Raw genomic sequence first — 17,269 nt, 5'->3', positions numbered from 1 at the left:
TGGTGTCATTAGTACCTCAGTAATTTTTTCATAGCATCCCTAGGCCAAAACTATCTTTAGCTAGTACTTTAAAATATCCCACAGCACCCCTGTGAGCTCACTGCACTGCACAGTTTGAGAACTGTGGACCTATCTTGTGAAATTGGGAGCAAAGGCTATATAAATATTAGCGGAAGGAACTCAGCACTAGTCTGCTATGTTGAAATTTGTGTGTAGTCGAACCCAGGGGAAAGTGGGAAAAGAAACCAGATGAACACCGTGCTTCCTAATTATAAGTACAACCATCTCATTCTGAACTAGACTTTTTTCAACACTGTCACTAATACATAATAGTTCTTCAAACACAAATAAAACAAATTGCCTTCTAATTTGACTGTATCACTGAAATAATGCTTGAAAAATTGCTCAATGCTTAATTCACTGAAGCCATAACTCCATCTTTTTTTTTTGTTATATGTGTACAACTAAATGGATGAGGAAGAGGAGGAATAAGTTCGATAGCTGTATTGGCAATCGCTTGTACATTCATCATAAACCCTGAAAGTTTAGAATACATACCCCCCCCCCCCATCTGAGCCAGCAGAAAACTTTGGACACCCACTAATTAGATGGATGACAAAGTATGTCTGCAAGCAAACACTTGACTTAGTTCTCCTTTATCTTCAGTAACATTGCTGGAATCCTACTTATGGAGATTAGGATGAACACTGGTGATAGCACTCACCAACTCAGCCTTGAAACTTTTCCTCCCTACTAATGATACTTTTGTACCAACCAAATATATTTCAAAACAGATCAAGGGTTGATCCTATAGTTCAAAACACTTCAGGCTTTGTTGAAGTACCCATGGTTCAATTGCAGCAAGGCAGGTTCAGTACCCCACATTTATTATCAGCATCATGTTGACAACATTTCAAGGGTACCCACCATTCAATTTTCTGGGAGAATTTTGACCTTGAGTGAATAGCAAATGCAAAAGAAAAATAAGCAGAATGGTTCTCCCCTGTCCCCACTCCAGAGCTAGGAAGAGAGGCTTCCCCCTGCTTCCAAAACAAGGAACCGAAATAAGAATCCGGGGGCGGGGGTGTGGGGGTACCACTTAAAATCCAGAGACATTTCTCCTGCCTTCAGCCCCAATAACAGGTTGTCTTTGGCGCTTGAGAATGGTCACAGGTGGTTTTGCCTTTTTTATTCATAGAGAACAAAATTTACAAAGTCATTCGTACATTTTTTCTTTTTTTTTCTTTTTTCTTTTTTTGTATTTTTGTTTGTTTGTTTTTTACTGACTTTGAAAATTGGGAATATTCAAAATACACTTTTTACCCCACTTCATTCTTTCATTATTTACAGATATGTACAAGAAAAATGTAAGAGTTTTTTTTTTCCCCCCAGTTGTATTAAAAATCTCTGCTGGTTGATTTCCTTATATGGATGTTCCGTGGGAGGGTTCCAGGGCTTCTGGAATGATCCCCCCTGGCACAGACTGGAACGACATGGGAATGGGGGTCTTCACAGGGCTCTGACGAAATAGTCCTCCGTTCGGCGATCTGTGTTTGCACTGTATGGAGGGTATCGTGGCTGAGCTGCTGAGCGGCAGTGGCAGGTTGCTCCCAGAGGCACCGGAGAGTGTCCTGCTGCCCCCGTGGCCTGTCTGTTCGGGTAAAAAAGAGGTGACGGAAAGTTGCGTGTTCTGGTATTCACGGACAGGCTCAAGGGCCTGGCTGGGTGGCATGCCACCAATCTCCAAGGCTGAGATTTCGATGGAGGCGGGGGAGAGTTGCTTGTGAGCTAAGTCTTCATCAATTAAACTGTTCATACGTCGATGGACCTGCTCCAGGTTGACTTCTTTATCCTGCAAGAAAGGGGGGGAAAGTAGATTAATCCCAGCTCATGGCTCATGGATTCCCCAGATGCAGATGAGATTAAGTGGGCATCTGATTCCATTTAATTCGCCCTTCCGTCAGAAGACCTATGTATTTGTGGGCTCTGGCTGAACAGCAGCGTTCCTCAACCTCAGCAGCTTTAAGATAGGTGGCCTTCAACTCCCACAATATCACAGCCAGTTGAAGTCCACCCACCTTAAAGTTGCTGAGGTTGAGGAACACTGCTCTAGACAATCAGACAATTTGGGTTGCCTTTTGTTTTTGTCTTTGTTACCTACTAGAAGAACAAAAACACAGTTGTGCATGGAATTAATTAGTTTTGTTAAATCACATAATGAAACTGGTCTTGGGGGGAATAATCTAATCAGCTTGAGTCATCTTATGTTCCAGGATCCCAGTTCACCATTGCACATTTATAGAGAGGCTGTAAATCCAGAATCTGGACCCAATCACTTATGTTTTCTTCCTCCAGTCTCCCCAGGCACAACAACCAAGTAAAGCTTAAGACCTTAAATGATTTGATCACTGCATATCTAAACAAAAGAAGATTCCCCCCCCCCCCACAAGTCTAGATGATGTCATGTACATATATCGGAAACCCTATATTGACAGTGCATGTTCAGTTAATGTATGTGATTACACATCTCTGTGGTGCCAATTATTATGTGAGAGTGTACAACATTGTCTTCCGTTGTTCACATGAAAGATGTACCTTGCATGAAAGAAGGCAAGGAGAGAGGCACTGGATCATGGCGATGGGACAACCATCATTTTGATGGAAGATCAGCAAGTAACAGTAATTTAGAGAAGGGGTGACCTACTAGGGACAACATTTATCTGTCTGTATGTGTTGGAGAGGTATAGAAAGGAAGTGATTGATATTTAATACAATGGGTGTGAAAGAGCATTATTAAGTGTGTGTGTGTGTATGTGTGTGTGTGTGTCTATCCATCCATCCATCCATCCATCCCTCCATCCTTAAGTGTATATGGATATGTATTACCCATATACATTCTGAATTGAAAATAAGCAATATAGAATTTTGCAGTCAAACACTGCCTGTACTTAGAACAACATATCAGTGTGCTATGAAACTAAGTAATTTATGCACCTGAGTTATAATTCTCCTTCTCAGAGTATGACCTTTGCATGGCAGCCTCCAAACTGTCTTTCCCTATTTTTCACCTAGTAATTTCTCTTCTTTTTGCTCAATTTATCTGTATTGATCCATCCATTGTATGAGGATAATGATAAGATGTCTACCTCACCCAACAAGGTGCCACTGAAGCCCTGTGAAGCAAGGTGTACAATTCTTGTTTGATTATTAACTGATTGATTTTTTTCCAAACTTGCTATTCCTTTACCATTTCTCAAACTATAAGCAGTGATAAGCAAGAATGTGAAAGTAGGGTGTCCCCCCCCCTTTTTAAACTCAATAATTATGGAGGCCTTTTGAACAGATTCTTTTTGACAAATGTACATTTGTAAGCCAATTATATCTATCTGCAACAAATCTATTAAGAATTGAGAGAGACACAGATGTCAACATCTCCACTAAGATTTTTTAAATAGCTATTTGATTAGAAGTCTGAAGCTTAAAGATTATGTCAAGGCAATATGGGAGGAAGGTCTTCTGTGGCTGATCTCTACACCATTACATCTGACAAATTACTGCTTTCTGTGTCATCTGGCAGAAGCCATCTTGGAAAGGAGCATTTAACATACTAGTCTGGGGAATTGGAGAACGGCTTTCTTTCTTTTTCCTTTAACATGACACAGAATATCAGAGTACAAAGCATGTTATTAGCACAAAGGTCATAATTTTCATTGGCAATTATATATACCAGTTGACCCTTACGTTAGACCCTTTGTGAGGGTCTTAGGAGCATGTCTGAATATTTGATCTTAAAAAAAAATATCTGTCCTCTGCCCTCAAGACTTTTGTTTTTAATGTCAGATTGGCTCCCCCCCCCCCCCAAATAAGATAACCTAATCACACCAGGACTGCCACATTATAAATTGGTTCTTGCCAGATGCACTTTCAGAAGAGCATAAATGCACAGTCATTGTATGACTAGGATGACTATAAATAAATACCAGTTTTGTCATTCAGAATGTAAACACGTTTGCTTTATCTATTTTCTCTTTCTTCCTGCTTCACCTTCAGCAACTAGTGACTCTCCTTTCTATCTAGGGATATCCAATACGTATTAGAGGTTCAACATCATCACCATTTCAACAAAGATCTTTTCGTGCACTACAAGGCAGCTGGAGTAAGGGAAGAAACTGCTGCAGAATTTCAAGCTTCCAAATAAAGAAATATCTCGGCAACTCCATAGCTACGCTGCTTTACTGAACATGTAAAATAGTGCTGTAATTCAACTAAAGTAAAACAAATCTACAATCTGCAAAGCAGTGAAATTATAAGCCGGGGTACCTATACATCTCTATGTCTCTATAGGAAAATAAAATAATGCTCTTGAATTTGAGGAAATAGATAATGTTAATCACAAAAATCCAGTCATGGCTTGGATTCAATTGCTTCTACTCAAATCTGGGGACGCTGCATTTTCTTGATCCCTCTGAAGAAGCATAAGCTGATCTCCCTGCCTTGCGGTACAGCCTCCTCCTCCCTGAGTCTCCAAGAACTGAGAGATTCCCACCACATCCTTGGAACCAAATGAGATGCAGGGGGAGTTATAGAGAATTAAATGCTATGAATGGCATGAATAGAAACATTTTCTGCTAAAGGAAAACTATAAGGGGAAAAGTTCAAATTTAGGTAACAAAGGGTAAGTAAACATGATTATTTTCTGAGCAGCACCATATTACTCTGTGGATCAAGCTCTTGGTAAAATGGACATCTGAGATTTTGCTGAATTTCTGTATGAGAGTAGAAATTATATTCTTAATTTTTCATGGAACCGGAATCATTAATCAGCATCATGAGAAAAACGCTGATCCAGTGCCTGAGGAAGCATTAAAATGGGCAGAAATCAATGGTCTCTTAATGTTTAATGATGCATTGAGGACCATCAGAGATTGGATTTAAGGACCCTTACAGAACTAACTTGCTACAAGATCCTGTAACCCGATGTGGTGCCTAGAACTACTCAGAGATTTGGAAAGTCTAAATTTGGTTCCTGACAATCTAACATAGGGAAAATACAAATCGCTGTGGGTGTTTTTGTTTTTCTTTTGTTATTCAGTAAAGTGGGATATACTTTATAGGGAAACTAATCCTATGTAAAGGGATGAACCAATAGCAACATTTCAGGTCAGTAGGTGGAACATTTCTTCATGCACATGTACATGTCTGAATGCATGCTTACAAAGGAAAGTGATGTTCATAAGGAATTACACTGTTGCTTTTGAGAAAGTGAAAGGTCGGGAACTGATATGAATATATGGTAGTAACTGTGGATTTCTCCATAAATAAAAGCACAAGATCCACTCGTCCCAACCGACAACTCTGGGCCTCTCTGCTCCATTTTGACTCTCCCCCATTCTAAATTGCCTATAATCTCCTGAGTGATGGTGTGCAATTGCAATACAGATCATCTTGCATCTTTCCTCTACAAATCCCCTAGCAGGAGAAAAGCAACAGTTATGCATTAGAAAGAATTTGGAAGCTTTTTCAGATCTCTGCCAAGGTTATGTGACATGCAAGTTCTTAACTGGTCCCACTTGCTTTTAAAATGAAAATGTCTAAAGTATTATTTGTGAACTTCTAAAGAACATGGCTCTCTGAAGGTCAACCCACATCTAAAATGGCTGGCCTACAAGTGACTCATTTAGCAATTCTGCATCCCCTGCTTTTGTCACCACCAATTTGTTTTTACATTTGCAATGTCGTAATTCCAGTTCTTGTCAACATCTGACAGAGGAAAAAAGGCTTTGCTATAATAATCAACCCACTGATGGGATGAAACGGAAGTAATGTATGTATTTAGTTGCCATTTTTAGAGTACCCACTACGCACTATTAAGCCAACTAGATAAAGTGTTTAAGCAATTGGTTTTTAATGTACATTAATTTACATCCTCATTAGTCAAGGTTTCAATACTGAGTAAGGTATAATCATAATACATATATAAATGTGGAAAATAAGACTCAATTATGCTCATTAATTTAGCTCTGGCAACTGACTTAGTCAAACACCACTTAATGCTACATAAAATAAATGTTGCTGACTGCATTTCAAATACAGTTTGCAGGGTTTGGTTTGGTATTTATTTTATGTTACAAAAATTGACTCCAAAGTCTACCTTAATCTCTCTTCTATGTGCAGCTATTTGGAGAAGATCAAAAAGTTATATGAAGCCCTTGCGCATGAAAAATCATGTGAAATATTTTGCTTTGATATTTCCAATCTCTTTTTTGACTTAGATACTTATTTCTTTCATATTCCACTTCTGGATATGCAACAGATTAAAATATTGAAACACTCCGGTGTTCTTGAAGCACAAGATGTTGAAGCAAGCCAGAAGAATGCAACATGGAAAAATAATTTACTCTAAACAATTTATTTACTCAATTATAAAGAATCAACAAGGGTCACTTTATTACTGCAGCTACTTCTAATGTCTTGCATGCTGATGTAGCATGAGTAATCTACTTATCTGTGTACGGGAATGTGCAATTTATGTACACCCCCTCCAAGACAGGTTCATGTATAAGAAATATTGTCATCTGTAACTACATATCATTCTCATTCATAAAAAATGGGAAATGGTGTGCAGAAGGATGGCACTTTGTTCTCTGCACAAACATATATTTTTAGTCTTTTGTGTTTCATGGAAGTGCATTATTTTATTCTTTTTGAGACATTATTTAGTTACTCTTTCTCTTCCTCTTGTTTGACTAAGGAGCAGTAACACCTGGCCTCTGTTTTGCTCTTTTGCAGCAAACAGTCTGCTGACTAGTCCACCCAGGCGGTCACCATGCGTAGCAAAGAAGCATGTAGAGAACATTTGGCTTTATGGGACAGAGCTTCAAGGCCTTTTTTTTTTTTGGAAAAGCTGGTCAGTATTAAACTGTTTTCATTAACATGGGCAGGGAGTTACTATATTATTGCGTATTTGAACCGCACTCTTCATTACAGAAGGAAATAATAGAGAGAAAGCAGTTCAAATAGTCCTTTCTATTGGCTGGCACGAAGTAACCTGAGGGTGAACTTGACCTACAGCCAGTTTAAATGGGTGTGTGAAATGGGCCTATACCGAGATGTTCCCTATCTAAAAAAGAAATATAATCAAAATTCATACCAAACTTTAAAAAAACTTTCTGTTAAGTTCAGCTTCTAACTTCAGATCCAGTCCCTTGGTCGTCTGAACAAGATCAGATTAAAACATCTCTCTGCTTTAATGGTCTCATGTCTCCACTGACTTCGTTTCCCAGGAATAATAATTGCTTTTTTTTTCCCCCCTGATTTCTGCCTTGGATGTAACAGTATGTTATATATTTTTAAATAGACATAAAGATGTGCAAATATGATGTGCATCACACACACACACACACACAATTAGGGTAGGATTTAAGTACCCTTGTTCCTCCACAACCTCTGTCTTATGTTTATGGTTATTAGCACACTCAGCTTTAGAAACCAGTAGATCAGATTATTTCAGAATGAACAAATAAAATGAAGAGAACTCCCTGTTCTTGAAAAGAAACAGCAACGTGTATTGTTAGAATGGGAAGGGCGATCGTTAAACCCTTACTGGGGCAAGAATGGTCCAAAAAAGGTGTGTTGAATCCAACGGAAACCATCTGTTCACAAAATGGATCCTGTCATGGAATGGATCTATTTCCTCTATTAACATACGTCCCTCTGTCTGTCTGTCTGTCCACACACACACACACACACACACACACACACAATCCCAGATTTGTTCTGGAGAATTGAACTACTCTGATAAAAAACTTAATGTAGCTATATTAATCCAAGTTTGGCCAAGTTTGGATTTGGTTAAAATCACTGAGTTTGAAAGAAACACTGAAGTAAAATCAATTTATGAAAACAGCATTTTTCAACATGAGCCTGGGAAAGAGGCATTGTCACTGAACACAATAGCTTTTATGAAAATTGTTAACATTTCTCAGTACCTAGAATACTGTTTACTCTTTTTAATATTTTTATCTATCTATTTTATTCTACCAAAAAACATTAATTGGACTTAAATGAGCTCTGAACGCTCTGGCCAATTACTGCTCTTGAGGAAGCCCTTGAAATCAACCGTAGTATAACTAAGATCCTGATCTTTGCAAAGAGACCCAAACTGCATGCCTGGAGGATAAATGGCCAGAGTACTGATCAAGTGAAATCTTTTAAATACTTGGGCATGGTTTTCCACAGTGCCATCAAATTCAGCACACTTCAAAACGATGTTTTACAAAATGCTCAAAAAACAGCGGCCGCAATTCAGTCTTTTCACTCACCAGAGGAGCCCAGCACATCCCAGCACCACTGAAGCTATGCTCAGTGCAGGCTCACGCACAACTACTTTTCGGTGCCCAGTGAGGACCTTACCCTCTTCTGCTCCTCTTGAAAAGGTCCAATCTAAATCCCTAAGGGATCTATTCCAGGTAGCCCCCTGCATTCCAAATGTAGTATTTTTTATTTTTAATGTGCTTGTTTGCAATTCTGATCAGCAACCATAATAAAAATACTCAATTCAACTTTGTATCTATCTTTCAAGTTTACACAGCAAATATGTGATATAATTTTATGTAAATATTACAACTTGCAGACTCTTACAGATAAATCTACACACATGTAAACATCTACAAATGAATATAAATGTTTCTGTAAGACACACAAGCAAATTCACAGTATTCAATATTTTAGATTGGATATAAATCTGCTTCCTAAGTTTCTAAGTTCCTCTTTTTCACCACTACTTTGGGCTTTGAATGAGGTCAGCTTTGAGTAAGGTCACAAAAAGGACCTCTTTAATCCATCAAGTTGTGTTTTCAAACAGAAAATCCATGATAGCTGAATTCATTGTGAGGTATGATGGATTAGGTCTTTGGGACTTGAAAACTCTAGTTTTGCATGCATTTCATTACAAAAAGAGTAAGTGGATGTCATAGGAGTCACTCCCCATAACAGGGTAAGACTGTGCTGCTTCTGTTCATGCAGTTGGCCAAGGTTCCTGGTTATTTTGAGATTCAGAAACTATTCTGGATTTCACTTTGATACTGGGTGCAACAGAGTTTTAAAATTGTACAGATACTCAGTAAGATCAGAGCAGTAAAATAGGACTACCTACTGTCTGGTTCTTTACATCTGATTCCTTGTTAGTGATACTGTTGGGCAATTGCATGGAAAGAACCGATGTCAAGTTTATCTAGTCCTACCTGCCATAGTTGTATAGCACATGCAGTCCATGAGATACTTCCCAGGTTCACATCCCTGACAAGTACAGCATCTGCCTGAAACCTCTGGAGAACCTCTATCAGTCAGTGCTGGCAATACTAAGCCAGATGGATCCGTGGTCTAGTGCCATATTGACCAGCTTCTTAGGATTATATTCCTATGAATCCCAAAGGTTCACTGAACAGTGTGAAAACAAGAGTGATTTTGTTCTTCAGAAATGGGTCTTCAGTAGCATATTACTTCATAATATGGGCAAATTCCTACTTGCTATCACTACTTGAAAACTATTGACAATCAACTTCTCCAATTTCTTTATAAGGCCTTCAAGGCTAACTGCCATCACTACTTTTGAGCACAGAGTGAAACAGTAGATGTTTTATTGTAGTCTGCTCAGAATTTCATGTTAATTCAATTTCACTGGATGAACCTTTTATTCTTCTCTACAAATGCATAAACAAACTTAATAGTGAATCTCTAAAAAATGGGCATTTGTCAATGTTCTTTGATCAAAACTTCATTTCTAACTGCTATGACAAGAATGCCTTTGACAGACTTATAGAGAAAGGACTGTATTAGAAATCAAATCTGGGTTCCTCATACAAAGATCCTGAGTCTTTGACAGAGTTATTTTGTAATTAACTGATGACTTCTCAAATCACTAGTAAAGGGAAGAGAGGAAGAACTAAACTTAGGGATCTATGAAATCAATACTTCAGTCCCACTTATAACATTTCTTAGTTTTACAAAAACAATTAAGACTCTTATATTTTTCAGATGTCTGATGTGACAAAGGCCTTTCAAATTTGCTTAAATTTCTCTGTAGCCAAAATCCGGTCCCAACCAGGATAGGCAGAACCTTGTTGAGATACAGTTGCTGGTGTTATTTAAGTGTGCTTTAACTTCCCCTGATAACTTGATATGTTGTGGTATATTGCACATACATGTTATATATTATATTTGAGGAAAACCATCTCCAAATTTACTTTTGAATTTTTTGCTTAAAATATGAATAATCGAGGAGAAAAAAATTTGCTGCTCAACCCTGTCCACAGGACAGAAACTTGAAAATGGAAATTGGAGAATCCAAGACATACAATTTCTAGAAAAAAACTCAGGGTAGGACATCTGCCATCTGTGTTCCTCAGCTTGAGAGAAAGTTCCCCAAATGACAAAAACATCATTTCACATTTGAGAAATAAATGGAATTTCCAAATCATTTTTCATGCACAGACCAACCAACCAATTTGCAGATCAGTGACTTTTCAAAGGACTGAGTGCCATTGCACAATCATGCAAGCCCCCCTTTTTAAAACTAAACAAATCTGAAATTTCATGAACATCAAATCTTGCAAGATTTTAGTGATAATGTCCCAAAAAGAATTTTCCCAAGAATGCTGAAATCTTGTGTGATTTGGGCATTCTCTTCATGTTCTTTATATACTGTACAGTATAATTCAGGGTTCTGGGGATGGTAGTGAAAGGAAGCATGGCTCATTGGAGCCTGGATCGTATTTGGATTGGATAACTGGATCTTCAGTAAAAGGAAAGGGCTTCAGTTTCATACAGTTAAGGCAAGATTCATGAGTGATGGTAGAGCACAGGTTCAATGTGTAGAAAAATGTAGGTTTGGTCCCTGAAAGGAGTGTTCAGGAGCCCCTGGGAATGAGATGCTGGAGCTCCCACGAGCTGAATAGAAGAGCTTTTCCTAACTTTGAACCCTCCAAAGGTACTACTACAGCTGCTTGTATGCTGGCTGAGAAGTCTAGGACTTTCCCTGCCAAGATATCTGGAGGGCCCCAAGCTGGGGAAAGCTGTAGGAGATAGTGGAGTGATGAATCCATGGTCTGATTGAGAACAATGCAGGGAAGGAGCACAAAAGGAAGATGAATGAAGTGTTCTCTTTGGGAATGCCAGATTATATGACACTTTTTTTATATGCATGCCCAGATCTCTGAGAAAGATCTGCTTGAAAATGGCAAAGTTGAATGCTGAGGACATCTCTGTTCTGCAGTGGGAAGTGAACATTCACTGCAGGCAGTGGAAATGACAGACGAGGGTGCATCCTGGAATGATTGCAAGCATAGGATTAGCTCATATGGGATCACAGAAATGCTCACCATGGTCCTGAGACCCAGCCTCACCTCATTGGCAATCTCCATGGGGAAAAAAAGAAGAGGGAGGGGAGAAAGAGTCAAATAGTGTGGCTTGTAAGTATTGAGATGCAGCACAGAAGCCTATCTAGGCCATTCAAATTGGTAACAGGAAAGGAAACATTGACACAATGAATCAAACAGTTCCTTCATAAATAAGTCAAACGCACCCAGGATGCTTCTGTAGGAAGGCACTAGCTTTCATGGAAGGAACAAGGCATATTTTTTTTCCCTTCCCACTCATTAACAGCTTGAACTAGATTTATTTTATCCCTTGTCCGTCACACCCATTTATCACAGGTCTGCCACATCGTAAAAAATATTGATTTCAAGATAGTCTTGAAGTAACTTCAAATGTTCTTGTTCAATGCATACTTACTTGGGAGTAAGTCCCAATGAATTTAAACATTCCTAGTAAATATGAATGAAGCAATGCTGCAATTCAACCAGTGCTTCCATAAAACATTCTGTCCCAAATTCTGTTCAAACAAACCAAGATGTATCTGGTTTAATAGTTATAAGAACCAAGTTTGTTCTGATGTACTGAAGGGCTTTCCCCCCCTGAATATTTAGGAGATATCTATCTATCTATCTATCTATCTATCTATCTATCTATCTATCTATCTATCTATCTATCTATCTATCTATCTTTTCCGTCACTCAATTAATTCAGATATATTGTGTTTGTGGCTCCATCAACATAAGAATATCTTGAAGTTTAACCTGCTGAAAATAGCTTAAAAAAATCTGAGTTATTTGGGACAATAAATATATAATTATTGTCCAATGCCTTGAGTATTATAGAATAGGAAAGTGGACAATTTTTAAAAGGGAATTAAGGAAATAAAACTAGTGAATTGATTTAAAATTGATTGGGTGCTCACAGAACCATGGCGGCCAGTGTAGAAATCAAGTATTCTGCAGGTGGAAGGACCTTTGATCTAGAAAGAGTTTGGATACCCTGCAGTTGTTTCTTATGTAGTGTGAAAAGGATTCAACGGCGGTATCTGAGTCTTTAGGATCACTCTTCTGCAAGAGAGTTGGCCTAAGAAGTCAGGTTTTGTAGGGTGGTTGGGCCCACCTGCATGGCAATTCTATTGCCTCACTTTCTCAAAAAGACATGTTCTAAGGGCGAATATCCGTGATTCCTCTTGTTCCTTGAAATAGCTTCAAGGAAAAAAAAAACACTGAACTAATCAAGGACTCCAAAATGAGCTTGATCCACAGCTTAGAATTCCTCAGCCCTTCTTGTATTTCTCTTCCATGCTAATTCAGCTGTTAACATTTCAGTAATGATCATCTGCTCCTTTTGTGCTACATCTTACATGCTGATAATTCAAAGCCTGTATTCCTCTCCATGCCCCAGTTTCTTAGTCATCCTAGAAATGGCTATCTTGGTGGATGAAATGGTGCCATGTTTCTCAACAGTTCAGTCCTCTGATTGTAAGTTGCATGACCTGCCCAAAGATATTTAGCAACAACCAAGATTTCGGTAGCCTTCTCATGATGAGTGTTTTCATTCCATCTAGGACAATGTTGTCCAAACTTGGCCACTTTAAGATGAGTGGACTTCAACTCCCAGAATTCCCCAGCCAGCAAGGTGGCCAAGTTTGGACAACACTGATCTAGGAGCTAATGGCATTTTTCAGTTCACTTGTTTCTCCTAATCCTAACTGTTTAAGATGGGTTAACTAAAAAACAAACAAACAAACCAAAACAAAACAGAAAAACCAACCCTGTCGTGATATCACTGTATTTTTTATTTTTTATTCTGACCCTTTTTTCTATACCCCATAAAGCTAATTTCATTCAGTGCTACGAAGAAAGAAAATATATTTTCAGAAACATGTTTTGCATCCAGTCTACTTTCATACGGGCCTGGAAATTTATCTGTTATTGTTCCAAAAGGGTCTGGAGTGCCTAACTGCCTCTTTCTAAGTGATATCTTAATGTATCGCTGGTTTTGTTTCGTGACGTTTCAAGTTAAAGGTATAATTGATACATAAGCCCGTTATCTATAAAAGTCCAATATAAAGCTGAGATTTTTTTTCCAGAAATGTGCACTCCGTCAGGGATTCAGATGAGCATCTTACAGTCATTCTGAAAGTCATTGGTGGAACAGTGGGAAGAGTGAATGTAGAGAGGCATTTTGTAGGTACAACCTAAGTACCCCATAAGTACCACCACTTGGCAGTCACTCACTGGTCTTGCCAGCTTGTTCAAAGAAATCTACTATTTCCTTGGCTCCCTTAGGTTTGTGATCCAATATTCCGATATGGGACAACATGAAAATGGTTGCCCCGAAGAATTCTGCTAGAACTGTCAAACTAGAGAGATCCAGAAGAACAAACGTCCTGCATGATATAAGGCATTGTTGGGGGGAAAAAATGCGTGAAACCTATTTTATGGGAATAGTTAAAACCATTGTCTATTGGCAGGGGTAGGGCAGGGGAACGGCCTTGTCTAAGAATCCATTTATTTATTAATTAAAAATAGCCCACTTCTCATTCAGTTTTCATGAGAAGCGGGCCGGTTTTAATTAATGAAAGAATGAAAATCCCAGGGTTAGAAATGATTTTCTCATACTCAGTTTGGTTCCAGCACAGACAATTCAACTGATTTCAGGTGCACATTTTTTCTACCTTGCAGACTTCAAAAATCGGTGTTTTCAGTTGTGCTGGGCTGTTGCACAGCATTCTGCAGGCCTGTGGCCTCACAGTCATCCCGCTGGACTCGATGGGCCTTTCACATCTGGGAGGATGGTCATTTAATTGGGTTGTAAGTGGGGAAAAAATCAAGGCATCCCCATGAATGCATCAAGTGCCCACGTTCAACACCAGGTTCTTCAATCATGGGCTGTGGCTATGGAGTGGTGTTTGCCTTTGAAAGTCTTCACTATCATTAATGACCATCGTTAATATCTCATTTTTATATTTGCGCCAACTCTGAACACGCGCCCTGTGTCTTGAAAAGCCCCCTGCCTTACTACACTGTTTTGACAATGGCAGAATCAAGTCTGCTTCCCCCAGTTTATTTAACTGTAGAAAATTTGGGTACATTGCAATAATACGTGAAGGTGATTACTTAAAATAATTTTAGGCAAAATCTACACAGATACAGATAGATGGCTGAAGTACAAGAGGAAAAAATGAAAAAGCCACATAAATCATAAAGATACAATGCAAGGGAAAATCCTACAACACGACCGTCAAGGCTTTTCCTTCCCAACAAACAAGGAACAGAACAGGAAAAGAAATGGTCATAAAAGAGTAGAGGAAAAGTAGGCCAATGACCAAAAAAAGAAAAAAAAAGTAAGAGATGGCAAAAAAAAAAAGCAATAATTGACTTAATATATTTATGAGAACCGGAAAGTAGTCAGGTTTCTGGTTTTGTAATATTTTGCCTAGTCATGTTTTACAGCTAAGATTGTCCTTATTGGACCTGGTTGCAACTTTTATTATATATTGTTTTTGTGCTGCTTTATGACCACAATTAATATCTATCTATCTATCTATCTATCTATCTATCTATCTATCTGGCCTCTATCACTCCCTCCCCGTTCTGCCTCCCCTTTTAAGAATTGATAGATGATAGTTGGGCAAACATGGCTTGCTCTTTTCTGTGAAACAGGAATGAAGTCATCGTGTTAGAAATGGCGTGTGTGTGTGTGTGTGTGTGTGTGTGTTATTTTTAACTGCATAGCAAGCTGGAATTGTATTAAATAGTCTATTGGAAGGGGCCCATGCATAAATTCCTTTTTCTGCCCCTAGGGGAAGACTAGAAGCACATCCAACATTGCACACTCCAAGAACTATTCCATAAGAAAGCTTGATTAAATATCACAATCAGTTAGAAACGCATTATCAAAGAATTCAGAGAGTGAAAAAAGAAATCTAGGTTTTGTGCTTGAAGGGTAAGCTTGTTTTCTCTGAGAATCTTTCAATCCAGACAAGGGCTTCTCTGAAACCAAAAACTAAAGTTATGTTAGCAGGATAGAAGAAATTCTGTAGAAAGTCAGTAGAAGTCCATGGAAAAGAAGGAACGCTGCTTCTGAAATCTGTCCAAAGTATCGGTTCATCTTGCAGAGACTCTGATAGACAGCGTCTAACTTCTGGGACTTCTTATCAACTGCTACAAAATGATGGTGATGTAAATTAAGATAGTTTGGGAAAGGTTAGCCCATTGTTTTATTCGCTGTCTTCTTGCTGATATTGCTACAGGCTTCCCAATGAAAATTCAAGAAATGATAAACAGATGCTTAAGTCCACCACGTATCTTCAAGAAATTTGAGGAAATATAGATACCCTCTATACTTTTAATAGGAAGCAAAGTTAGCCAAGGCATTAATTAATTAATAACCATAGCAAGTTCATCCCTGTATTAAACTTTAAAATACAAATTAAGCAAACATAAATATTTCTCTACTATTTGTTGCCCTCAAGTTGATGTCCTTGCTTTTTTAACAGTAGCTCCTCTTCCTGAATTTGGTGCCAAGAAATTCTCTGCAAGGAAATTTCAGTCAAAACGTCTGCCTTTCATCTATTCTAAACTCCTGGTGTGAGATCCCTGGCAGAATAAAAAAGATTTAAGTACTGCACTAAGGCAATGATCAATGAACATGGGTGGTGCAAGAGGCTTCCTTCCTAGAAAATAGGCAGTTTGCAATATCGATGAGTTATTAGCAGTTAATGATTAGGCCAAGAGACATTTACTTCAGCAAAACTAGCCTTTTGAAAGGCCCGAAGAAGTTAGAAGCAGTTGGAACCCTACAAGTGAAAACAACACATGGAACAGAGTCACAACAAGCAAATACACCGAAGAAGGGCCAAACAACCCCTTTTGAAAGTAATGCGAGCAGGAAAAGAAAATCTACTTATAACACTGTAATATAAAACATTATTGTTTATACTGAACAATTCATTTCTCCATTTGATTTTGAGCATTGTTCATCGAAGCATTGGGTCAACATAGACCCTGTAAAATCCAATCCTCTGTTCACATCCAGTCTTCATCTGGATTTGAAGATGGACTAAAATCACTACGCACATTCCTTGGCTTCCAAAAAAAGGAGGCAAGATCTTCCAGGATGCTAGTCTGGGGGGCATGAGAGAGCCTCCTGTTACTACTTAGAGGTGCACCAGGATATTTGTAAAGAAGCATTCTCAGGGAACTCAGTGCCATCCACCCACTGCTGAGTAGCTAGATTTGATTCCTTGCATTTGCATTCATATGTACACAGAGAACGTACATATAACGAAAGAAACAGAAGTGCATACGGTTCCCATCCTTTACGAGGCTTCCTATTTGAGAGGCACATCCCTATGAACAAGTGAAATGCTCTCCAGGAAACGGACTAAATTAGCTAGAAACTGAACCAGTTTTGAAGTGTGATAGAATAGAAAGCAACGACTGAAAGGGAAGCTATAGTATTAGGAGCTGCCCACAGATTAAAGAATTCATCATATTTATTTTAATCAAATTACTGATTAAATTCAGGGAAGGATAAATATTACCAAGCCTCATTCTAGGTGCCATTTTGAATTTGAGATGAGTAAGGAAAGGGAAGAACAATTACAGTGGATTAGATCCCAAAGGCTTGGTTGTTCTTCCTCCATACTACCATCTCTGGGAAAATGGTAAAAGCAGGAGGACCACCTTCCACACTTCCCTTTCCAAACAAAATTTACTAGTTGTAACTGGCAGAGGGGTGGGTGAGCAGAGAATGGGAGCCAATGAGTAGATCCACTTATGTTACCCAAACATTTCTGAAATCTGGCTGGTGCTTTGAAATACGATTGAACTCAGCAAGTGGGAGAAGGAGAAAGAAGATTGCTGTGCCAATCGATTGGGTGGAGGAC

General features: G+C 38.6%; 1 protein-coding gene across 1 annotated transcript in view; it reads right to left on the bottom strand.

Annotated features, from left to right (window-relative positions):
- Positions 1–1,155: 1,155 nt before the first annotated feature.
- The window catches only part of GRID1 (glutamate ionotropic receptor delta type subunit 1), a 622,604-nt gene continuing 606,490 nt past the window's right edge, over positions 1,156–17,269 (bottom strand). The window contains exon 16 of the mRNA XM_088130223.1: positions 1,156–1,852. Coding sequence (XP_087986349.1) covers positions 1,424–1,852 — 429 coding nt within the window. The 3' untranslated portion in view covers positions 1,156–1,423. The remainder of the gene's footprint in view (positions 1,853–17,269) is intronic.

The sequence above is a fragment of the Python bivittatus genome, unplaced genomic scaffold (assembly GCF_059951505.1).
Source record: "Python bivittatus isolate LINGU-HERP-01145 unplaced genomic scaffold, Pbiv_v1 ctg000050_np1212, whole genome shotgun sequence".
Classification (NCBI taxonomy): Eukaryota; Metazoa; Chordata; class Lepidosauria; order Squamata; family Pythonidae; genus Python; species Python bivittatus.
This window is presented reverse-complemented; position numbering and strand designations above follow the sequence as displayed.